Source organism: Eutrigla gurnardus, assembly GCF_963514095.1.
Source record: "Eutrigla gurnardus genome assembly, chromosome: 3".
NCBI lineage: Eukaryota > Metazoa > Chordata > Actinopteri > Perciformes > Triglidae > Eutrigla > Eutrigla gurnardus.
Window position 1 is genome coordinate 29,209,121 of NC_139917.1, and position 24,899 is coordinate 29,234,019.

A 24,899-nucleotide genomic window follows, 5' to 3' on the forward strand; every position below is an offset into this window, starting at 1 on the left:
CAATAAAAATATGAATCATAAAAAAAAAGACTTAGGAGCAGATTCCATAAGATGTAAATGTTTTAAATAGGCTCCATAACTGGCTCACAGAAAGTTTCTTCTTTTAATGTAAATCTCAGTGTTTTAAATGGTATTTGTCTCAATTTGTATGTTTGTAAATGTGTATTTGCTGCTGACTGTTTTGGCCAGGTCTCCTTTGAAAAAGAGGGTTTTAATCTCAATAAAGGTTAAATAAAAATAAAACATTTTAAGAACAAATGCAGGTTATTTAAATGTTTTATTAAATGTATTAAAGCAATAATTCCGTAGGATCTGACCGTTTAAATGCTTTAACAGCATTCCTGGTGTTGTCTACATGAGAAAATAGCCTCTGATGTTTTAATTGCCCCCGAGGCCATTTCTAATTAAACCTCCGTTGGCACTCAAACCCACCGCTTCCCAGCCAAATAAGCCAACGGACACGTACGCGCCGCTCCGCCACCCAGGATCGTACGCTCGCTCAGCTTTAAATGTCACGGGCCTCTGAAACAATTGCATCCACCGGGGCGCATGTGCACTCAGGTCCCCGGGGTCAGGATTAGCATCCATTGGTGTGGCTCCATATCTGACCTTTATGAGTGGCTAAGTAGTACTCTCCAGGGTCTCATTTGTCTCACTTTACTCCCAACAATGCATGGCAACTGTAGCCTCCTCTCTCTGGCAGGGCAGAATGAACCCAACCAACGCTCAAATTGAGCTTCGGGGATGTTTTTCAAGGACTCCAGACTTTCACTCACTTAACTCGTGGTGAAAATACCCAATATAACACCCTGAAAATGTAGCCAAGGCACCTTTCTATTACTAAATAAACTAATAATAACATCATTTAAAAAAAAGCATCCATAGCTGTTTTTTATGTAGAGTTTATCCCTGAAAGACTCGGCTAATCTGCTTCATTAGAACTGCGTTAGTGTGGTTTTATTAAAGTGGCCTGACAGCATAAGCAAACAACCCATCAACTATCAGCACTTTGATTAATATGTGCCTGCTGGTACTAATAAACTGTTCTAATAAACCAGCCAACAGGCAAACAGATGGATGAAATAACCACGAACCAGAAAGGCGTTTCACTCGATCGCTCATCATAAGAAGAAGCCGATGGAGAAAAATATGTTTCCCCTTTCATTGCCCAGCTTGTCTCTTTGCACACCGGAGCGTTGCCTTTGAGTCCTCTTAATAGAAATTGTGATTTTTACGGTCTGAATAAATTCTGTGCATGTTGGCTCGTTTATTAGAACAGTTTATTAGTACTTGCTATCGTTTTATGAGTAACAGGCTTTTGCTTGGATTGCTGTTTTTGATTTGGAGGCCGTTTAGTTCCTCACAGGGATGAATACAGATTTATAATTTGGAAAAGAGCAAGTAGTATATAATATATATATAATACCAGCCAATACCACGGCGTCTCCTCAGTCTAAATATTCCAGAAACACTTATATGGAGCGTGTCCAGACCTCTTAAAGCTGCTCACGTGTCTGTATGCATATTTGCATATTTATCAGTCACAAGCGCTGCAAACGTCTGCATCACACTCAACATGAAGTCTCAACAAATCTCCAGGACGCACACCGAAACACACCGACGCCGACTTAATGTGGTGTTTGTTTGGGCGACGAGTAACGACCTCGAACACGACCGCCGAGGCTGAACCCAAACGCCTCACAGCAACAATAACAACAACACATTATGAGCTTTGTCAAACTCTTGTACAGCAAGGCTTTTCTCTTATTTTCTCCATCCCTCCGTGTCAGTTTGTAGCTTTCCAGATGGTGTCTCTCTCACACACACACACACACACACACACACACACAGTCAATAGATACACACACCAATGATGTTATTTATTTATATCCATTGTTGTAATGGGAATATGGTTTGGAGGACATGTATTTCTCTGAGAGATTGTTTGTGTGTGTGTGTGTGTGTGTGTGTGTGTGTGTGTGTGTGTGTGTGTGTGTGTTTGTGTGTGTGTGTGTGTGTGTGTGTGTGTGTGTGTGTGTGTGTGTGTGTGTGTGTGTGTGTGTGTGTGTGTGTGTGTGTGTGTGTGTGTGTGTGTCATATGGCAGCCAGTTATGTGAATGGGTTTCAATAATGAGAAAATGCTTATCAAGCCTCTACAGCTCTGTCAGCTCGCCGTTATTAGCCGTTCCCCCCAACAATCCTACAGGTAGACCAGAGTCCTGGTATTGATCCCAAACAGGGATCAGCAGACGGGCTTTAGCTGATGAGGATTATGGGAAATCATTTGTGGAGGAAAATAAGTGGGCATGTCTGTTAATGTGGTGAAATGAGTTTTGCTAATACCTGGGATGGCGTTTGAATGTGAATTGTGTGTGATTGGAACGTGGACGAGGAGAAGAGGTTTATTTATATTTAGTTTTAGGGAAGCTGAGGAAACAGTGGAGCTGAGGAGAAGGAGGTGTGTAATCCTCACCGAGGGGGGGGGGGGGCTTTCCATATCAGGGGGTGGCTCGGCTTTTGCTGCAGAGAGAGACGCATTTTAGCATAATGCTAACAAGAACCTTGACAATTAGTTAGACAGGAGAGGGGGGGGGGGGGGCAGAGTGAAGACGTGAATGGAAACAGAAGAATGGGAGACTAGGAGGCGGAGCCGGGACATCAGCTGTGTGACTCTTAAAAACAGCTTTAATTACTTCTTCTTTCATTTCACCTGTTTTCCCCGATGATCTAGTTCTAAGCCTCATTTCACTAATGAGACTACATTAGATTTATGGAACACACAGAGAGAACTCACTCCTCATGAAGACAAACAGACAGTGACCTCTTTATTAGGTGCCATCGGATGCCGCTGCCATGAATTCTACCTTTACGACACTTAGAAAGCTTAATGGTCAGTGAATTTAATTTAATTATGTTTGTGTTATTGAGGTTAAATTAGCGGTGATGCACTGGACTGCATTGTATTGAGAGATGTTTGAGATATATGAATTAACTTGCATATCACTGACAACGTCACCAAAAACTAAACATTATAGACATCTTGAAGGTGGATTTCTAGCAGGGAAGGTTTGCGTTAGTTTGTTGCTCCTGAAAGAAAAAATGCAGTCCAATTAAATCGTTTTTCTAGCTTATGTTAGCCTATTAGCGATTAGCAAACGATGGCACAATATGATATTATTGTATACATAGAAGCAGTTAGGGAGAAGGTGTCAAAGTATTAAAAAAGGTTAAAAAAAGTTCAGTTTGAACTGCACAGTAACTATCAGACTTTTTGACATCAGTTTTACTATATAAAAAAATGGTTATGCTCTGAATATAAAAGAAAAATAAAAAAAAATGTGAAAACAGGATGTAAAGTTTACAATAACTATACAAAATAAAGCTAAAAAACGAAACAAGAGTTAAAACAACAGCTACATCAAGTGAATACTAGCTGATTCACTTTTCCGAAGCTGTCCTTGTAATGAAGAAATATCAAATTTGATTAACTGACATCTTGGTAATTCAGCTTTTTATTCCACATAATTAAATCTAGCTTCATAAAGTAAATCAGGTCATGATGAAGTAGTTAGTTAAGAAATCATGTGATGTGGTTGAGTTGTATTCAGCCATAAAATAATACCTTATTATAACCTATTTGTTCTCATTTTGACTATTTCTGCAGACTTCTCTCTTTGTAGATGATTTAAATGAAATGTACGTCAAAGATACTCTCCTCTAGTGTCTCAGAGCTGTTTGGCCTCATTCTGGTTGCCGGGACATGAATGTTTGCTCCAGTGTTGCCCATTCTGTTGCTAATCGTGTGTGTTTTTAGGGTTGGCGTGGACAACAGCTGCTGCAGAGGGCCGAGAGTGTGACAGTGGCCAACGTGGATGTGTGATGACAGACAGACAGAAGGGGCTCCTCCAGGAGGACATACAACTTTTAACAGGATTGGAAATGGTAGCGACCAGCTGTAAGAGGTGAGAGAGAAAAGAGCAGCGGATGAGAGTCAAAGTGGCAGGAAGGAGGGGCGGCCGGCGTCCGTTTCAGGGGGAATTAACTGTCATTTAGCCACAAAGTTGAGTAAAGGACACATTTGTATTTGTTGCGACGGCTTGAAGAGATGGATCAGGAGGAGGGGGAGAAGGAGCGAGCTTTTGGGGATGAATGAAGCTGTTAAACACATCATCAAACGCTACAGGCACAGCAGGGGGCCTCGGGATACAACCGTCTGAGATGCTGGTGTGTGTGTAGTTTTGTATCGGCCAAATACACCACCCATCTGCAGGGAGAAGGAGAACAGTGGATGTGGGGAGCGGCGGGCGGGCGGGCGGGTTGGGTGGGGGGGGATACAGGACTCCATATTTACACCCCTTTCAAACGCACAGACCGACAGATACGGAGTCCTGCCCAGAAGGTTCCCTTTGATGCCTGTCGATACCGCTGCGTGATGATGTCATACGGCAGAGAGCGAAGGGGAGGGAGGCATGATCAAAGGAGAGAGGGAGGGATGAAGACGCAGGAGAGGATATCCAAGACAACAACGGGACAAAGATGGCGACCGCTTCTGCAACGGGACGTCCACTGGCGTTCAGACCGCCGAATCTCCGGGAGGAACCCGGGCCCGGTCTCCACGACGGGATGACCACCGGAACGACACACCGGGAACACGGAGCCGACCTCAGCCACCACGACCGCCGGGCTCGTACGGTAAGCTTTTTCCCCCCGTCTACCTACTAGCCTTTCCTCCGCTGCCGCTAAAACCATCAGACCCCTCAACGCCCCGACGTCTGGGTTCCCGTCGCTCCATCCAAGTATTCATCATGAGTTACCATTCTCTTCTAATAACACATTTTCTACCCATTTTCTTTCCTTTTTCTCAGCCCCCCCTTCTTTCATCATGGTCCTTTCGGCCGTTAATATAGGCCTCTCTTTGCCATCAAAGGCAGCACATCAATTGCCTTGACTCCCAAGTGTATGTGTGAGGGTGAAAGAGAGAAAAGGGAGAGAGAGAAGGGGGAAAAAAGAAGAACACCATGTATCAAAGATCAAGGCACGCTTTCATGCCTGATTTTGGCCCTTTTTTTTTTGTTGCTTTTCCATCATCTTTCTCCATCCTCCTTTTCTCTCCCGGTACCCGCCGACGCTTTTTCCTCCCGAAACCCCTTCACTGGTCCGAAATCCACGTCGGCTGAAAAATGAAATCGGACGCTTTTGTTGAAAAGCGAGGGGGAAATGGAAAGCAAAAGACATTTTTTTCTTGGTTTTCTTTGAGAATATTCTGTCGCTCGCGGGGCTGCTGGGCCGGAGCTCTGCACCCGATGATGACAATACGTGAAACAATATTTGAATAAGCAGCAGGAGGGCAGGCAGCTAATCCACTGTGGCTAATCCAGTATTGGTGCAGGCCATATTGGTTGCTGGAGTATTCAGCCCCATCACAATACACATCAGCAGGACGCCATGGCAGATATACTGACACTCTCACTGCAGGCATGGCTGGGAAAAGGCCAGCAGATGGATGGATAGGTGGATGGAAGGAGGGATGGATGGATGGATGGAAACCCTCGATACTGATAGTGTGGTTTCTTTATCTCACATATTGTCCTCTCGTGCAACTTAATCAGTGTTTTAGGGGAAAAAGGAATGAGGGAGTTGTAGGCTTAAGACGACTCTCGAGCAGACGTGAGACCTCGACATCTTCTTATGTCGATGTCTCGCATAATAAAGAGGATTCACTTGTGTTAGATTCTCCGTATCCTTTTGCTTCGGAGCTTCCATCGCAGCCACGCCAAAAAAAAAACATGTCTCCAATTAATTATCTTAAAGAGCAGAGGTCTGTTTCTCTTTTGAGAGGTATATAATGAAGATTTCACTCTCCGTGAGGATCTAAATGGGTCTTTGTGCTCGGAGGGCCCCCAAAGAGATAAGCCTGTTTCTGACAGGCCTCCGTACGGACGCCCAAATCTGCTGTGGCAGCTGGAACAAAGGGGACCCCTGAGCTGGACCAACACGCTGACAAAAAAAAGCTCCGTTTCAGGAGCCTGAAGGGGCTGCCCTTAATTTAAGAATTAATAATCCACGTTTTTAGCTGCGCCGGAGATGGTTTGTTGACGATATTTGAAGAGTCATCAGTTGGAACTGTCTTTAGAGACGTTGCAGATCGGTCACGCTCGTGAGCAAAGGGTCATCAGGCGGTGTGTTGGATGGTCACGTGGCGTTCTCATCAATCATCGTAATGCTTGATATTCATTTAATGCTGAAAACACTTCATTCATTAAACAGTCTGTCTCTGAGGATGTCACAAGGCACCGAAAGTGAAAGGAAATTCTACATTTCGTTGGGCAATTCTGTATCATATAATGACAATAATAAAACCTCTAAACCTTAAGATTCAACAATATTATACATTCTTTGTAAATGCGCTGAATAATCGCTGAATAATGGTTGAATAATGGTTGAATAATCAAGGTAATTCATTACATACGTTGATCAGACTGTGTGAATCCTTGTTAATCTGATTCACTGCATCATTTTCACAGGAAACATTTTAAACGTGTCACAGAAGGAAAAGCAAAATTAATAAGAAAATGAACGATGGCTGCATTCCATTTAGCTGCGTCAGATGTTGAAAGGGTTGACAGACTTTCTGAACGTCGACAGATTCACTATTTATTGTCTCGTGGGGAATACCTTAATACATTTCACAAACAAACATAATATCAGGGGCCTTTAAATGCTCAGTAATGTCACGTGACCTTTTAAAAAATGAGCTGAATTCATTAAATCCGACTGAACACAAATTCAGCTTTAACTCAACAGGTGAGTCCCACTTTGAGCATTTACTCATTAAACAAGATTTGATTAGAAGCAGCGTATGAATTTTCATGTAGGGGAGTGTTTCATGATTTATCAGGTGAATGCATCATCAATACACTTTTATGGTCTTCTAAATGATTTGCTGAAGGTGAGCAATCATTGTATCATTTATGTAACACTGAATGAACAGTTGTTTTCTTTTTAACGACGTGGTATTTATTTATTTATCTATTTATTTTATTTTTTTCACTCTCCATTCTGTCATTTATCTAAGTTACTCACTTATTAAATATAGAATATATAATATGATATGGCCTCTGACACTTTCATCCCCTACAAACCTCCTCCCTGTTTGTCTTATTGCTGTTTTGTAATTCTGCAATCATTGCTGCCGTTAGTCCTTTTTCCTATTATTATTTTTATTTTTTCTGTTTCATTGTTATTCGTTTCTCTGCACTCGTCTTGTGACGTGTTTTATATGTTTGCATTTAAACGCCTGTCGCTGTCTGCTGCAGGTAACACACACCAGCAGTGGATCAGTAGCTCACACACCCTCACTTGAAATCATCCTAAACTACCATCTTTAACTCTAATGGCCGTCCTCCAGCACACATCACACATCACCCATCTGAATCACAAGGAGAGAGAGGGAGCATGCGGCCAGGTGTATCACTGCTCCCCCTGTGTGATGACCTTTCTTCAGCTGAGAGCTTAGACCTCTGCTATACTTACACACACACACACACACACACACACACACAGACATACATACACACACACACACACACACACACACACACATATATACACACACACACACACACACACACACACACACACACACACAGACATACACACACACACACACACACACACACACACACACATACACACACACACACATACACACACACACACACACATACATACACAGCGTCGAGATTCATTACAGATTCCTAAGTACCAACATGCCCCCAACCCTTCCTCCCCAAGACATCATAAAGGTCAAGTTCATCTTCCTCAGTATTCTCTCTCCGTCGCCCTTCCCTCTCTCCTCATTGTCTCTGGGGGCGCCGCGGCAACCATAACAACACCAGCCTGTTGCAGCAGGAACCTGTGTCTGCATGTGTGTGTGTGTGTGTGTGTGTGTGTGTTGACAGTGGAGGATATGAGCCAAAGTGATATGAATACATTTCCATAATGAAGCGTGTTTAGCCCGGCATGTAAAGTGTGCTGCCAATCAAACGCACTGCGAAACATTTCATCATCATTTTTCTCTCTCAAATAAAAAAACACACCTCTGCAAACAACTGCTGCTGTCGTCATCGGCGCCCGCTGAAAGGCTTCTCTCTCTCTGTCTCTCTCTATCTCTCTCTCTCTCTCTCTCTCTCTCTCTCTCTCTCTCTCTCTCACTGAATGATGACACACTGGTTTTTTTTTCTGCTCTCACACATTTAAATTGTTTTAGGGCTAAAATCCTCAATATCTGTGTGCAAAATCATGACGAGCATGTGACAATTATTGTAATCTTATTACACTAATGTTATTTTATGATGATATAATGGATAGTTAAATTAGTATAAACATATGCATTGACTGAGCCTGCATCTTTAGCTGTTTCGTCTTGTTAAAAAGACCAAAATCCCCGTCTGAATACTGTATTTCTATCGTCCTCCGGTCTCCGAGGCGGATTTCAAGTGTTACATAAGTGTTACATAAATGTTACAAAGATCTGCGACGACACAGATGTGAAAAAAGACGTCTGTTTAATTCCTTAACGCTGGTGTTTCTGTTCCCTGGGTTCAGATCGTTATGGAAGAACTGTCTACCGACGAGGGGCGGGGCTTGAGGACAGGTGTCCGGACCTCACCTGAGCCACCAGACCGCATCCTCATGGGACAGCGAGCCTGGGCGGCTTACAGGAGGTATGAAACTACCCATTTAGAGCTCTTCTTAATCCATATTTAAAAGGTTAAACAAATGTAGTTTTTTATATTTCAGCTATATTTGAATGTTTGAAGCAGTCTTGGCTGGATTGTAACAGCTTGTGCTGCTTATTATTGCTTTTTGTTACATTAATCTGTTTTATTGGTTTATTATTATTAAAGGTTTAAATTGTATTTCAGCATTGTTATCAGCTGAAGCTCCACATTCTTGACCTTGGAAACAGTAAATCTCACCTTGTGGTGAGATAGTGAACAGCCAGAACCGGGGCAATCTCCATCTGCTGGTGGAGATCATGTGATACGATCAAAAGCTCCACAACAGCCACTAGATAGACGTTTTAGTCAGATTATTAGTATATTTTTTTGTAATTCCACCTCATGCTGGCCTGCTTTGGTTGTAAGATTTCTAAAAGAACATCACATGAATGCATTTTACTTCGTTATCACCTGCTTTTCACACCCAAATCCAGCAGTGGAGGAAGTACCTCGACTTAAGTTAAAGTATAAATACAATGGTCAAAAAATACCCCATTACAAGTAAAAGTCCTGAATTCAGGTATTATCAGCAAAATGTACTTAAATATTAAAAGTAAAAGTACTGATTATGCAGGACGGCTCCTCTTACAGTATTATATGTTACACACAGTGATGCAAGTTATGAATTAAACACCGGTACTGGATCAGTACCCAAAGCCCAGATATCTGTATCAGCATCAGGACTGAAAATGTTCTCATGTACTTCTGTGGATAAGTGGTATAGGACTGCTGGAACATATATAAACATAAGGAATGATAAACACTTGAAATGATGAAGACCCCTTCCAAATGACAAGGTCATACCAAATGTAAACCATGTATTTCATACCTCTTCACTTAAGATTTCTTGAACGTAATTTTGTTTTTTTGTTTTACAAAATGAACCAAAACACTGACATTGAGGAAGATCTGAGGTAAAGATGATAATAATATTTAAATCATACCTGCTAAACTAAAAAGAAATCTGGTTTAAGGGGAGGCTATTGTAAACTATGGTAATATGACTGTAATATCTCTCTCTCTCTGTCTCTCTCTCTCTCTCTCTGTCTCACTCTCTCTCTCTCTCTGTCTCTCTCTCTCTCTCTCTCTCTCTCTCTCTCTCTCTCTCTCTCTCTCTCTCTCTGTCTCTCTCTCTCTGTCTCTCTCTCTCTCTCTCTGTCTCTCTGTCTCTCTCTCTCTCACTCTCTCTCTCTCTCTCTCTCTCTCTCTCTCTCTCTCTCTCTCTCTCTCTCTCTCTCTCTCTCTCTCTCTCCGTCTCACTCTCTCTCTGTGTCTCTCTCTCTCTCAGCCCGGTGCTCCTGACTGACAGCCCGACTGTCAAGCAGGATGCTCAGGCGGCGGCGGCGCGCTCTCTGTCCTGCCGCTCACTCCTCCAGTGGAGGTGGGCTCCGTTAACGGGACACCTGTCCGGAGGTAAGACGGTCCGTAGAGAGTCGGTCGTTACGTCGGTGTTGTTTTTTTCCTCACTGACATGTGGCTTGTCCTCAGATTCGCCTCGCATCCAGAGCCGTCGGTTGATTTTGCCCGGTAAGTAAAGTAAGCTGTAGCCTACCTGCTCATGTCTGTGGTGCCGCTGTCTGATCCTCTGTCATTTTCTTTGCTTTTATTATTTAAATATATTCTGCTTTTTTTAAATGTATCTTAATGGCACGTTTTTATAAATCCTGTAGTATATTTATAATAATATAAAGGCTATAAGAAGGCTGGCGTTAATTCACTTTCATGTTGCGAAATTGTGTAATGAAGGGTTAGTGTCGGTAGGGGCGCTGTTGCGCGCAATTTCGCTTATCCTGGCGCAGAACTGCGGCAGGTAGAACCGCTGTGATCTATAAACTCGTAGATGGCACATTTTTGTCAATGTTGGAAAGTAAGTACTGTTCTAAAGTAAAATTCTTAATTATTTGTACTTTACTTGAATATCTTAAGTTCATACTATGCCATACTTCTACTCCACTACATTTTCAGAGGCGTTTGTTGTTCTTCCCATTGTGGTATGGGTACTTGTATCTGAGTAAATTATTCAAGTACTTTGACCACCATTGTGCACTATGTAGCTCACTATATATAGACTAAACAGCAGTGGAGTAGTTGCTTGTTTTTGGAAGAGGCATCAGCACAAAACACAATATATCACCGGATCTACAATGTACTGTATTATCAGATTACAATATCATGTTACTTAAACCCAGTTAAGTGCAGTGATTAAACATTATAAATACTCAACTATTGTACAGTACAGTTCTGACATATGTATGCTTTACTTGAGCATTTTAATTACATACATTTTCCATCAAACTACATTTCAGATGAAATTTACTTTTTATTACTCTACATTTTTTTAACAGCTATAGTTACCTTGCAGATTAAAATTTCAAAAACCTATAATGAGCATCTAAAATAACATGCTTTGTCATACAGTAAATTAAACCAACTCAGTTAACCATGCTAAAATGCTGCTGCTTGTTTAGTTTAGTTTATTAGTTTATAATTTTGTGGACAGTCCCTTTAATTAAATGTACAGTAAAATGAGCAGTTTTAGCCTATGTGGCTAATTTCCAACTGTAGTCCCCAGCCTGTTGTCAATAGACAACCTGAAATACAATACAGTTATCATTACAGCAAAAAAAATGGAAAAAATACATACAAATATTTCACAAGCAAGTGATCACAGATAAAAACAAAGACAAAAAAGCATCAGTAATAACACTAATAATAATCATACATTTTATTTATAGGTGCCTTTCAGAGAATAGACAGTTAAAATTAGACAATGCAATCTAAATCATAGGGAAAAGACCGTTTTAATCTGTTTTGAGTGTGGATTTGGATAGCGGCAGTGAAGTGATATTTCTGAGGTTGGGTGGTAATAAGTTCCAGAGCCGGATTTATAATAATAAATGAACTAATAATATACTATCTAATAATATATGATATATATAATAATGTATATGTATAAAGGAAAATGTGTACTAATGTAAATCATTGCACATTGTGGTATTCTTAGGTATCTAGCCGAGGTGATACGTAGTTGCCAAACAAGGGGGTTAACTCTTCTATTCGATGTAGCTCTACAAATGCACTTCACACGGCACGGCGTCGCGTGCGCGCACGTAGCCGCTCTCCGCTCTGTATTATTGCTCAGAAACGCAGCCACCATGGGGAGTTGAGGAGGGTAGTCGACGGGTCATTTTCGTTAATATTTAATATCGGAAAAGCTTTCCATATGCTGCGTTTTGGAGCACACAGTTCGCGCCAGTATCCCCAATGCAGCGGATTACGGGGATCGGGCTTCCAGAGACGGTAGGACGGACACTTTTTCGGTGGAAACACGGGGGGGACGTGAACGTAACTAAGCTAAGCTAACAAGCTAACCAAAACTAGCACCGCTAGCTGGTGCAAGTAGAGTAGGAAAACGTGCCCTCGCTCCCTCTCTCTTGTTTTGTTTGATCCTAAGATCGGCTGGTTTCTATTTGAGCCTTTTAACCAGGAAGTTGCCGTTGCTTCGGTACAAGTTTGCCCGACATTTCTTGTAAAGTACGCTGGTGTTGGGAGTGTTTTTTTTTGCATGCTAGGCCTTCGTCTTGTGTGGTTGTAGAGTTTGTTTCTGTAACGTTACCCATCCCCCCACCGTCTTTGCAGGCCAAGATGAATGAGATTCCCCACTTCAAAGCACTGGCATTGGTGGTGGCATTGCTACAAGGCTTTAGCTAAGCTGTCTTAGCTTGTTAACATTAGCTGGTTATTTAGATTTTAATAAAATGAAGCCTAGCTTACACGGAGTAGGGGAGCTTTTGTTTTGACAACTGTTGGCGCTAGCTTTTTTTTAAGCTAGCAGTTCAAACTGACGGTAAAAAAACAAACTTAAAAAAAAAGGTTGAACTTCCATCTTTTGGGAAATGTACACACAGTACGTTGCATTGTTTTTGGTCATTTAGTTGCTAGTTGCAAGTTGCTACGTCGTATTAATTACACCGTTTATCGGTCCACAAGCTCATATGCTCAACCTAGCATTCTAGCTATATTCTTAGGTTTTATTTTAAGATTATATTCATTCTCAACCAAACTTGTTTATATCCTAATCTATTCTATTGTATGTATATGTAGCTCAAGCTCATTATCTTTGCTTGATAATACTGCTATGTATATGTGTGTGTATATATATGTGGGCTGACACATTTGACACATCATTATCTTAATGGTAACGTTTATTTCCTTTGTGTCAATGCTACAACTAACCGCTTTTTCTTGTTTCTATCGTAGGGTGAATTGTTTGCCAGCAAAGTCTTTGCAAGAGGGGAAGATCTGACCTCTGCCTTGTGCAATCAGAGACATGAGTGTTGTCAGAGAATTACATGGGATCGGGTACAGGGGCGGCGGCGGCGGCGGGGTTGTGGCCTCTCTGAGCGGCCCTACCCACTTTACCGAGGATGCTCCGCGGCCCCCGGTTCCTGGTGAGGAGGGATCTGACCTGGACCCCCCGGTCCAGTCAGCCAACACCCGTCCAAACACCCTCTCCCAAACCCTCGGCTATCCTCCGTCATCCTTGTCGTCTAAAATGGGGGATCCGTCGAGTTACACCCCCTCCTCGTCGTCTGCGACCCCGCGTCGCCCGGATCTGGACTTGGGCTACGAACCCGAGGGCTCGGCCTCGCCAACTCCACCTTACCTGAAGTGGGCCGAGTCGCTTCACTCTCTCCTAGACGACCAGGAAGGCATCCAGCTATTCCGAAACTTCCTGTGCCAGGAAGGGTGTGCGGACCTTCTCGACTTCTGGTTTGCTTGCTCGGGGTTCAGGAAGACTAGCCAGGAGAAGCGGGCGAAGCTGGCCAAGGCCATCTACAGGAAGTACATTGTAGACGGAAGTGGGATTGTCTCCAGGCAGATCAAAGCGGCCACCAAGAGCTTCATCAGAGACTGTGTGGGAAGGACACAACCAGACCCTGCCATGTTTGAACAGGTAGTTAAAACTCTGATTTAACGTGTGTAATTGTTCCCAATAACCACAATGCATGCAGGTTATACAGGCGAGAAGAGAAACCATCATGGATTTCTCCCAGGCTGTATTTTGTCCATCTCTGTTCTTTGAAATGGTCCGGTTCAGCCAGACTAAGGGCTTGACAGTTCAGGCTGTTGGGGTATCGGCTAATTTAAAAACAAAAAAGCATTGCAGTGATGACTGGCAACATGATGACACCTAAAAAGTACCACAATTGGCTCTGATTTTGTCTGCAGACTGCTGCAGACAACCATGTCTTTTTCCTCTCATAGTTCTTGTTCTCACTTCTCCCCAGTGCACAGTTAGGGGTCAAGTGTTTTTTGACCAATGTCTTTGAAGCCACTGGTTCCTGCAATCAAAACGCTCAGTATCTCAGACGCTTCCTGGCTTCGCAAATTTCTTTTGAGGTCGTAAAAGGCCGCTACAGCCTTACTGTTGACTTGTGTTTTTTCTGCTCTAGTAAGTAAGCCACAACAAAAGACCAAATCAAGTTGAGGTTTGGTTTCAGGTTAGTTTTTCCGCTCACTCGCCCACCTATGCCCTCGTTTGCCCCGTGATCTCTTTCATGCTTTTGATCTTCATTGCTCTTTTTTCATTATTTATTTTTTTTATTCGATGTGGGTCTACTGATTGTCTTGTCAGACCACACACACACACACATGAGACTGCTATCAGCACTCAAGTCTCATACGGCAGCTTCTTACACATCACTGCTAATCAACAAAATGACACAGAATGAGATTATATAATTACCATAATGAACCAAATGAGGCTAGTTTGTTTTCACTGCAGCCAACCTTTTCCCGCGCACTCTCTTGCTTTTCTGCTGCTGTTTCAGAAGAGTCTGGGAGTCGGTTAAATGTTGTCTAAATGCCAATACATTTAATTTACATGCCAAATAACAACAAAGCCAAGTACTGTGCGACTTGCATTCAAACCTGGTTACGAGGGGACGATCACCGAACACACCTCTGTCAGTCTGGATTAAGTGTGACTCACTAGATAGACAGTTACATAAATGTGGGTTTGCCTTGTGTCATTGTGTCTGGAGTGGGTATTCGCTTGCTATGAAACCCAGATATAGTAAAAATCTGTTCACATGTGTTTCCAAAAGGTAAGCAGTGTTGGGAACTGCGTTTAGCCTAAATCAAGAGAAAAGTTGTCAACCGATATCCAGATCAAAACCTTTCAGACGATTCACTTTTGCTTTAGTCTTAAAAGAGTATGAGTCATCAATGATAAATAGATCAATTGTATAGCTAGTTTTGCTATGTGTATCTTCTGTTTTCTCTGTACATCAACCTGCCTTATTTGGACTACAGATGGAAATCAGCCCCTGGGCTATAATCTGGCACATTTACGTGTACTCTTGTATATGTTCATTAAGGTGCATTGTCCTGAAATAATAAATAAATAAATGAGTAGGTAGACTTAATTCCGTGATTGAACATAGGCCGAGGTTAAAGTATCTTCTTTCAACATCAGTTAGTTTTGTACAAGCTCTGAGTCCAGATATGTGACCACTAGGGCTGGAAACCTTGTTTAAATAACTAAAACTATAAATGCAATGCATCCTTTCTGTGCTAAGATCTAGGGAAAACTGTATTTGAATGGTTTTCCTTGCAGCCAGACACAAGTATTCTTCATTCTAATGCGCCTGCTACCACGGCACCTACAACCCATACAGCCAAGATTGCTTGCTTGTACACTGCTCTGAACATGGCGATGTCAGAGCTGGTGGCTAGCAGCTAACAGTGTTGGCAGAGCTAACAGCTTATTTACATGATGAAGTTACTCTATTGGTATTGGCGTCCTTACAAGGCTGTGTTTGTTTGTTCCAGGCCCAGACAGAGATCCAGGGCATGATGGAGGAGAACACCTACCCTCTGTTTCTCAAGTCGGATCTGTACCTGGAGTACACACGGACGGGAGGAGAGAGTCCCAAGCCTAGTGAACAGAGCCCTTCATCGGGGCCAGCCAAGCCCGTGCCTGGGTACTTACCCACACTTGCTGAGGATGAGGAGTGGAGGTGAGATGATTAACGGCATGTACAGGATCACGCCGGGATCCGTGCCTGTCATCTGGAATAATGCAACGATGAACTCTGCTCAGTGGAGCAATAGCAATACGTCGGAACATTCTCATGACGGGAGACGTGACAAGCGATTCTGATGTTTGACTGTCTTGCTTTTAGGTGTGGAGGAGGAGGGAGGGAGGTGGAGGAGGAAGAGAAGGATGAGGATGAGTGTGGAGACACACCAGCTGGTAGGCTGACTCAAAGCCTGCTGATGCAGACGGCACCGCAGAGATCCTCGACCAGCAGGAGGAGGCCGGACAGCAGGGAGTTCAGGTGTGTGTGTGTGCCTCAGAGTCCTTGGTTTAGTGAGGAGGACTGTGCTGTCTTACAGTTTATTATCTCCCATCACGACGTGTGATATTTAAATGTAAATAGGATAATTTACACGGCCATTTATCCAACTTTGATAAATGATACCAGTACTTTTCTTTTCATTTTTACCACCATGTCTAGTGTACAAAGTTTACCTGTTTTACTGTAATAGTGAGTCATTATTTTTATGAAAAGAGAAAAAAATATACTTAATTTCATCATAGGAACTCATCGTCTGTTGATTCTTTACTTAAAGGGAAAATTCTCCACCTTTTTTATGCGGATGTCCAGTCAGTGTTGATGGATGAAGCAATACATTTCTCAGTGCATATTGACAGAGGAAGTTGAGTTGGCAGCTGTAATATTTCATACGTTTGACGTGGCGGTGACGTAGTAGGTGGAGGCAGGGAAGAACTACCAGCTTCTTCGCCGTCGATTTCTAGTCTCAGTCTCTGGGTTTCCAGCGAGCGTTGCTCTAGATTTAAAATCAGATTGCAAACTTGCCACGTTTCCAGCAGTTACAAATGGCATCCCAAAACACGAGTGCCTGTTATGCATTTTACAGTGTTCCGTCTGACTCTGATATTCAGCTGTATTTATCCGAGTCGGGAGCGTACCAGCCCAAAGAAATGCAGCGGACGGAGACAGAGGCTGCATTAGCGGTGCAAGAGGATATAGCCGGCGGGATTCCTCAGGGCATTAGGAGCTCATACGCAATTCATCCTGTAGCCACAGCTCTGCTTTCACTGTCAGGATAGCATGCATTGCCATTCCCCATTTACCATCAGCACTGATTGGACATCCACATAATAGGCAGCAGACTTTCCCTTTAAAACCCTTTTTAATCGACTTGTGGTTTGTTTGTTACACCTGTTTTGACATTTAAAAAATGTTCTTTAAATTGTGTTAAAATGACTGAATATCCCGCCGAGATAGAAGCAACCAAACACAAGAAGTGAGACGTGTCCTGCTCAGAGAAATTGTGTTGAATGTAATGTGGGGGAGAATTCATGAAGTACTCTTGGCTTCATGCTGACCCTTGCCCACGTGTGCACGAGTGTGTACATGTATCAACATTTGAATGTGAGCTCACTGCGTTGTAATCTCCCCCCCCCCCCGTCCTCAGGCCCTGGAGGGAGCCAGTAAACCCGTACTACGCAAACATGGGCTACGCTCGCGCTCCAGCGACCAGCGCCAACGACAGCGAGCAACAGAGCATGTCGAGCGACGCAGACACACTGTCACTGCCCGACAGCAGTGTGTAAGTACGCACCGACCCACCCGGAGCTGCTGCATATATATCCGGCTTTCAGAATGAATCTGTCTTTTAATTATCGCCTGTGTGTGTGTGTGTGCAGAGATGGTATTCCTCCATACAGATATCGGAAGCAGCATCGTAAAGAGATGCATGAAAGTGCCAAAGCCAATGGACGTGTGCCCCTACCTCATATACCTGTGAGTCACACAGACACTCCTCACTTAGCCGCTTGTCAGCGTTCATATCTGCATTTATGTCGTTTACCCTGATGTGCTAAATCAAATATCAGTGAGAATTTGTTCATCATTCACGGCTTTAATTATTATGGACAACAAAAAGCTACGGACCTTGTCACCCAATTTTGTGTTATAGTGAAGTTAAAATGAATGAACTGTTATTCCTTCTTGAATGTATTGATTATTTACACATTCGTTTATTAAAATTCAAAATGTTTGCTCCAGATGTGCACAGGAAACATGTCATTTTTGTGTCTTTATTCAGCGCACGTACCGCATGCCAAAGGACATCCACGTAGAGCCTGAGAGGTTTGCAGCAGAGCTCATCAGCAGGCTGGAGACGGTTCTCCGAGAGAGAGAGGCTCAGGAAAGACTCGAAGAGAGGCTGAAGAGAGTACGACTGGTCAGTATAGCTGTGTGTGTGTGTGTGTGTGTGTGTGTATGTATGTGTGTGTGTGTGTGTGTGCGGTTTGAACACTGAGCTAAGCTGTGAATCAGAAATACTATTTTGTAGTTGCACAGAGTTGATGTTGTTGTTATTTTCCCCGTAAATACTTGAATTCTGAGTGAAAATCACAGTGACATTTTTATTTTCTTATTAATGAGAAACTGTGCGGTTGGCAAAATTGGCCCACAGGAGAGGTGCCACTGGTGCGCTGGGATTTGAGAACTGACTTGTGGCCGGGATGCACACTTGTTTCTGTCTTGCTGATGCCTATAAATACGAGTGGCTGGAAAAAATGTGACAAATATCATTCGTCTGAACATAAAAACCAATATGGGAATTCTAAATGGTGTGCAGCTATAACTATGTTTTTGTTTTACATTATTCATGTTGGGCTGGCATTGACATGCATGCTAATATTCCACTATTATTCCCAGAAGGACAATATTCTGAATTTGATAAGGGGGTATGTGAACGGCATATTCCGTTAAGATATTTCAAAGCTAATTGATTTTTTCCCGATTCAGACGTGGGATATGCAAAGATTATTCTGGTTTTAGGAGCATTCTTTGGAATTTCGAAATATGCACCTAAATTGCCTTTTTATGTAGTAAACCAACTACCACCAACGACTAGAATGAATCCAAACATGTTGCTTTTGTTGTTTTTCCTCCTTTGGGGGGGATTAAACTGTGAATTTCTGTTGAAATAACATTTATCACTAATACTTAATATTACTTGTACACAGCATATTCATCCAGATTTAACCATAACCTGTTGAACGGCCACATTGATGTTTAATTGTCTTTATTTTTAATAAGAAATAACCTAACCCTGCACATATAAGTTTGGTTCCTTTTATTGTTTTTCTCCTTTGTGTGTACATCATTTTTTAAAGTTAAGATGGTAAAACATTTCTTCTGCCAACAGGAAGAAGAGGGCGACGATGCTGACATCTCCGTGACAACCTCCATGTCTTCTCACAGCATACCACTCCCCCTCCCCTCGTCGTTCCCCCCCCTCTACGGCGCCCGTTATTCAGAGACCACTGCTAACACGGCCGTCGCCACGTACGGCGGCCTGGTTGCCATGGAGGATTCCCAAGACGACGACCCGGAATCGATTCTGGACGAGCACGTGCAGCGCGTGATGAAGACGCCGGGCTGCCAGTCGCCCGGGGCAACCAACAGCACCTTAGGAGGAGGAGGGGGTCGACACAGTCCTCCCAAGTCGTCGCGGTCACCTGACGGAGGCATCGGTCCGCCCCACTGCCCGCCGCACCGAGGGGGGGGTCACAGTCTGCCTCCTGCTGGGGTCAAAGGTAAGAATCGATCCATGTGCTTCCAGATATCCACCCGTTTTTTTATTATTTTTATTATTATTATTGGCATGTCAGTGCCGGTTAACATATCGATGCAGAATATTTTTTTATGGCTCCTCGCCGAGGAAAGCTCTATGTTTACAGGTTGTCTATCCATCTGGCCGTGACGCATGGACTCAAGAATTCACTGATTCTGAATCTTTTCTTAATTCTAGTTGGAGGCATGCTCCTATTCCAACTAATTTATACCTTTTAAAGGGACCGTTCATTCTGAAAACAAACACATATGGAAAAAGATTTCTGTCCCTCTTACCTCGAGCTGTTTCTATTATCTCGATAGCTTTGGTGGGGTTTGCAGTGTTGGAGATATCAACTGTGGAGATCTCTGAGCCTCCCCGTGATGTGTGTTTCAGGTGTGCATCACCACAAGCAGCTGTATCACCACAGAGGAAGAGAAGGGCAGGAGGACCCCGGCTCCAGGTCTCAGGCCAACCTCATGTGGAACGGAGACCCGGCCAACCAGTACGCAGGGAGGAGTCGTAACTACGCCGACGGGGCTGGAGCCAGCACGATCGAGGGCATGGGTTACAGGTAGGCTGGCGGAGGTCGAATGTGCCGACATTTCCGCTCTGTGCTGTCTTTTATTCGGATCACCTCAACTGTGTGTGTGTTCCCTGTCCGTCCTGCAGTAGTAAAGGCAGCACGCTTTCACGGCGAGGCTGTAAGAAGACATCGGAAACGTCGGGCAAAGAGGAGGAGAGCAGGCGTGGCGTGGAGGGCCAGGTACCGCTGGAGGATCTGGAGAGAAACCAGAAGATCCTGCAGTGGATGATGGAAGGAGATAGACAAAGGAAGACCTCACATTGGTGAGTCGTGTTACGTGTATTACTCGTGATGAATATAAAATAGTATTTCTCACCGTGACTGGCCGTGCACATTAGAAAAGCTATACGGAAACGGCACAGTTTGCTCAAACTTCCTCAATTTCCAAGTATTTGAGGCTTGCTTGAGTTATGATATGGAAACATGTTTGCATAATAAATTCTGATAAAGGGAACATTTTAACTTTCATGACCTGTCAGCTGATTTTTGCTGTTTGCAAATCTGCAAATTGCAGATATTCCTACCCTATTTTCAAGCTTCTTTGCTGAAAAACTCACTGAGATCGATGAGAATGAAAACCAAAACAAGGAGTTCCTCATTTCTAAGATACTATCAGTCCTTTGACATTCATTCTGCCTCCCTCTCTGCTGTTTTTCCAGCACCAGCACCAGCAGCTCGAGGAGGTCGGGGCCCAGCATCGAGTCGCCGCGTCCCACATCGGTGGAGCGACCCGGAGCCGTGCACCCTTGGGTCTCCGCCCAGCTGCGGAACAACCCCTCCTCGGTGTCCCCCGCCATCCCCGGTTCGTCGTCCACCCAGGTTCAGCCCTCGCACCCTTTCATCCAGGACCCAGCTATGCCCCCCAACCCGGCTCCCAACCCCCTCACCCAGCTGGAGGAGGCTAGGAGACGACTGGAGGAGGAGAGGAGGAGGAACGCGCTACAGCAGGCCAAGCAGAGGTAAACTCTTTTTATCTGTATTTGCCTCAGAGGGCTTTACCTTCTCTTAATCTTGATTTTTTTTTTTTTACATGGATATTGCTCTCTCTTGCAGGCATAAGTCTGGTAAGCGTCAAGTGTGTGAGAACATGACGGTTGCTTACTACTTTTGTGGAGAGCCAATCCCGTACCGAACATCAGTCAAAGGCCGTGTGGTGACTTTGGGCCAGTTCAAGGAGCTGCTTACCAAAAAGGGCCATTACAGGTGAGATTGTAATATTTAAAAGCTTGAGTGGGAACGTCACGTTTTTAAGGAAGCATTTTCATCATCGCTCGTCTCCCAAATAATCAAACGTATCTTGTTTTTGTGTGTGTGTGTGCAGGTTCTACTTTAAGAAAGTGAGCGACGAGTTTGACTGTGGCGTCGTGTTCGAGGAGGTTCGCGACGATGAAGCCATCTTGCCCATCTTCGAGGAGAAGATCATCGGGAAGGTGGAGAAGGTTGACTGAAAATTTGGGAACAGGAAGACGACACAGAATTGGGGGGTTAAATAAAAAAGAAGATGGGAAGATGGGAAGAGAACATCGGGGTTCAGCTGTGAGGAGATTGAAAGAAAGTAGAAAGATGGAAGGAGCAAAGTGTGACGGGAGGGAGGGAGATGGCGCTGCATGGTAGAAGCTTGAGTATAAAAAAAAAAAGGAGGTTGTTTTTTGTGGACTATCTGGATTGCGGCGTCGTGCCTGGATCAAAACCCCACATGAAGCGAAGAAGCTTGGCCGTAAGAACCGGGAGCCGAGGAAAAAGGAACATAAATGATTTCATCCGTCTCGTCTCCACTGTGGATATTCGAGGAGCGCTGTTAAAATCTGATGTCTGACCAGTCTTCCACTGCGATGGATGGATGCAAGGAAAAGGGTGAGGGGGCTGCTCGAAGGAGAGGATAAAGTAGTCTTCCACTTCTGCTCTGGAGGGAGCCTGTCCTCCGCAGACCATTACGATGCTGCTACATTACCACGGAAACTCTTCAATCGGTGCTCTGGACAGTAAAGAACCCAGTTTTGTTCCATCCGGGAGTCTCGCTTGCCTTTTTTTGCTGTCTCTGTTCCTCATCAGCTGGCGACAAGGGGGAGAGGACGGAGGATTTACGGGAACTTTAGCCTGCTTCTCCTCTAGTTGACTTCATAGCCTCAAAACAGAAACGTTCTCACCCTCTGATTCCCTCACATCATGTTCAGACAACAGTTCTCTACATAACTTGTTTACCAAAGCTACATTTTTTTTTTTTTTTTTTTGATAAGACAAGTATCCTAGCTACTTGTTTCATTTTATTTGAATTGTGTATGTACAAGGCAGGTACTATTACTTATTAATGCAGCCTAATTTTCGTTATATCTCAACCTAATGTTGTATTATTGTGTATGTTTTGAAGCTAGTTCATTAGTCATTTCAGGGCAGCCATTATGTTTGTTTTTCCGTCTCTATATTACACATCACCCCCCTCACCTCACTTCTGTACTGTTTACCCATGAGGGCTGTTTTCCTGCTTGATGCGTTTTTAATTATAGGCTATTTTATTATTATTTTTTTTTTATTTTATTTCTCCCAACCTCAAAAATTCTCCCGTGGCATGTTTGACCACAGGTCACGCCGTCACCTCCACACAGGTCACGTTCCTCTGCTCCGCCGCGTACCTAACTAAGTATGCCGCTTCATCTCGAGTGCTTATTCTGACGCGTGCTGGTGAGTGTGAAAGTGTGTGTACTCCTGAACTCAGCCAAAGAGCATATCGTGCGTCCTTTATGCCTACATGCATGTGTCTGTGCAGTCCAAGTCCACGAGCGATCTCATGCGTTTTCTTTTTCATCGCGAGCAGAAGGAAGACATTGTAGCTCATCACTGAGTTTAATATCTGCAGCTGGATTTAACAGAAAAGTTTGACATTTGTGGGAATAATTTCCTGTCTTGCACAAAGTTGGGTGAGGATGTCATGTCTGTGAGGCAAATCTGAAGCTGCAGTTAACGGTTAGTTTGCTTTGTTTGGCATAAAAACTGCATAGTCTGGTTTGCCTTTTGGACAGATCAGACTAGAGCATGCAGCAACTAATTTATTTTTAATTAATTTATCATCTGCCAATTCACATCACAGATTTAAAAAAAAACAAAAAAGTATTTGTTTTGTCCGACCAGCAGCTTGCCATCACACAGGACACAAAAAAGAAACGGCAAATCTGACCGCAGAATGGAGGAAATGATTTTAAGCCACAACTAAAATTGTTCCATGTTGTTTTTTCTGTCAATTTTTTTATTCGATGAATTCTCGGCTGTTAAACAAACTAATTATAACGTGTTAATGAGTTGAGCCTTTTAAAAGTAATCAAAGGACAGAGATGTGCTAGCTGTTTCCCTCAGTTTTCAGTCCTAATGCTAAGCTAAGCTAACTGCCTTCTGAACACAACTATTGGAAATAAATAAATAAGAAATTAGTGTATTTTTTTCCCCCACAAATATCAAACTATTCCTTCAAAGCTCTCACATCGGTTCAGTACTGCAGTCCAGGACTTCATGAAGCACCGTGCAGACCGTGCACTGATCACACACCAGCTATGTAAGCTGAATGTAATTAGATTTTTTATTTTCTTTTACCCGCTGTGTCCTCGAAGGTAACCCCCTTCTATGCTCCCGTCATCGCGCCTCATCTTCGGGATTGATCTGAACCCGCTGGCCTGACTGCGTGTTTTGTGTTATCTATGCTGGTAGTTAATTGAATGTGTTCATCGAACAAAGAGGTCCTACTGTACGTCTCGCAGGAATGTCAAATACAATTTGTCCTGGGTTCTTTTTCGCCCAATAAGGGAAACATAGGATCAGAAAAACACATTTGTCCTCACTTCAACCCATTATGCCTTCAATATGAAATTTTAAATTTAGATATGTATTTGTTTATAAAAAAAAAAATGTAATTTTAATAATCACCAAGCATGTTCTTTATAAGGAATGTTTTCCTGATGAGTTGAATTATCTATTTTTGCTTTAATGTGTATGTGCAAACTGCTACGGCCCTCTTGATATATTTTATCTGTTTTGTTAGAACGCCCAGGGACAGTTGAATGACAACACTTGTTAAGAGTTGTTTCTTGTGATTTATGATTCGATGGACAAAAACAAACGGCTGCGTCTGTTGTGTCGTCAATTTGTGTGAAACACAGTGCCTTTATCATGTTATCTTTCGAAAATATCTTTATTGAACCAATCCATGTTTTTAATGTTAAGTTTTTATTTCCAGTCAGTCCCGTCGTATTTTTTTTTAGCTGCAGTCATGCGCGCTCACTTCTGTTCTGATAGATCCACTGCTGTAAATATGTACATTATCATTTCATATATGTCTTCAGACCCGCACCACATGTCCATGGTGTTTCTGTTTTTCAAAGGTAAACGCCAAGATGTCACTGTGCTGGTTCCACTTGTACATTTCTTTTAAAAAGGTACTTCATAATAAAGATGTTGAATAAAAACAACCTTCACCTCCTTTTTATTGGTTTACTACTCTAACACATAATACCATGCATGCCTCTTTTAGCCAGAAAATAATAATAATTTAAAGTGGTTAAGATTGGCTCCAAATTTTACCAACTACATTCATTTAAATGTGACATTAAAATGCTACATGTTAATGCTGAGTAACTTGTCATGCAATGTGTTCTTTTACTGTTGTTTAGGTGGGCTGGAGCCGTTCCCACATCCAAATTCAGTCATCAATTAAACTAATATGTATAGAATTTGCCTGTGAGTGTACACAACTATACTACTAATACTAATATTATAGGTTATATAGCCCAAACCTATAAGGTTAAGACAGCAGTGGAAACATTAAGACACACAGACCACATTATAGAAATACTCCATTACAAGTAAATGTCCTTCATTAAAAA

General features: G+C 43.0%; 2 protein-coding genes across 2 annotated transcripts; both read left to right on the forward strand.

Annotated features, from left to right (window-relative positions):
- Nucleotides 1–4,536: 4,536 nt before the first annotated feature.
- Nucleotides 4,537–11,795, forward strand: LOC311011563 (uncharacterized protein; the record flags this gene model as incomplete). The annotated part of the gene is made up of 5 exons (XM_084006597.1): nucleotides 4,537–4,692; nucleotides 8,608–8,726; nucleotides 10,072–10,196; nucleotides 10,272–10,310; nucleotides 11,788–11,795. 5 exons carry the CDS (start codon nucleotides 4,537–4,539, stop codon nucleotides 11,793–11,795), a joined length of 447 nt encoding a protein of 148 aa, XP_083862723.1.
- Nucleotides 11,796–11,921: 126 nt separating this feature from the next.
- Nucleotides 11,922–24,485, forward strand: LOC311008583 (axin-1-like). The gene is given in 14 exon segments (XM_084002306.1): nucleotides 11,922–12,083; nucleotides 13,044–13,157; nucleotides 13,159–13,740; nucleotides 15,621–15,808; nucleotides 15,974–16,129; nucleotides 17,295–17,429; nucleotides 17,527–17,623; nucleotides 17,928–18,065; nucleotides 19,038–19,428; nucleotides 19,842–20,019; nucleotides 20,118–20,294; nucleotides 20,691–20,990; nucleotides 21,085–21,234; nucleotides 21,353–24,485. Coding segments are annotated over 14 exon segments (2,769 nt in total). The 5' UTR covers nucleotides 11,922–12,047; the 3' UTR covers nucleotides 21,480–24,485.
- The last annotated feature ends 414 nt before the right edge of the window (nucleotides 24,486–24,899 follow it).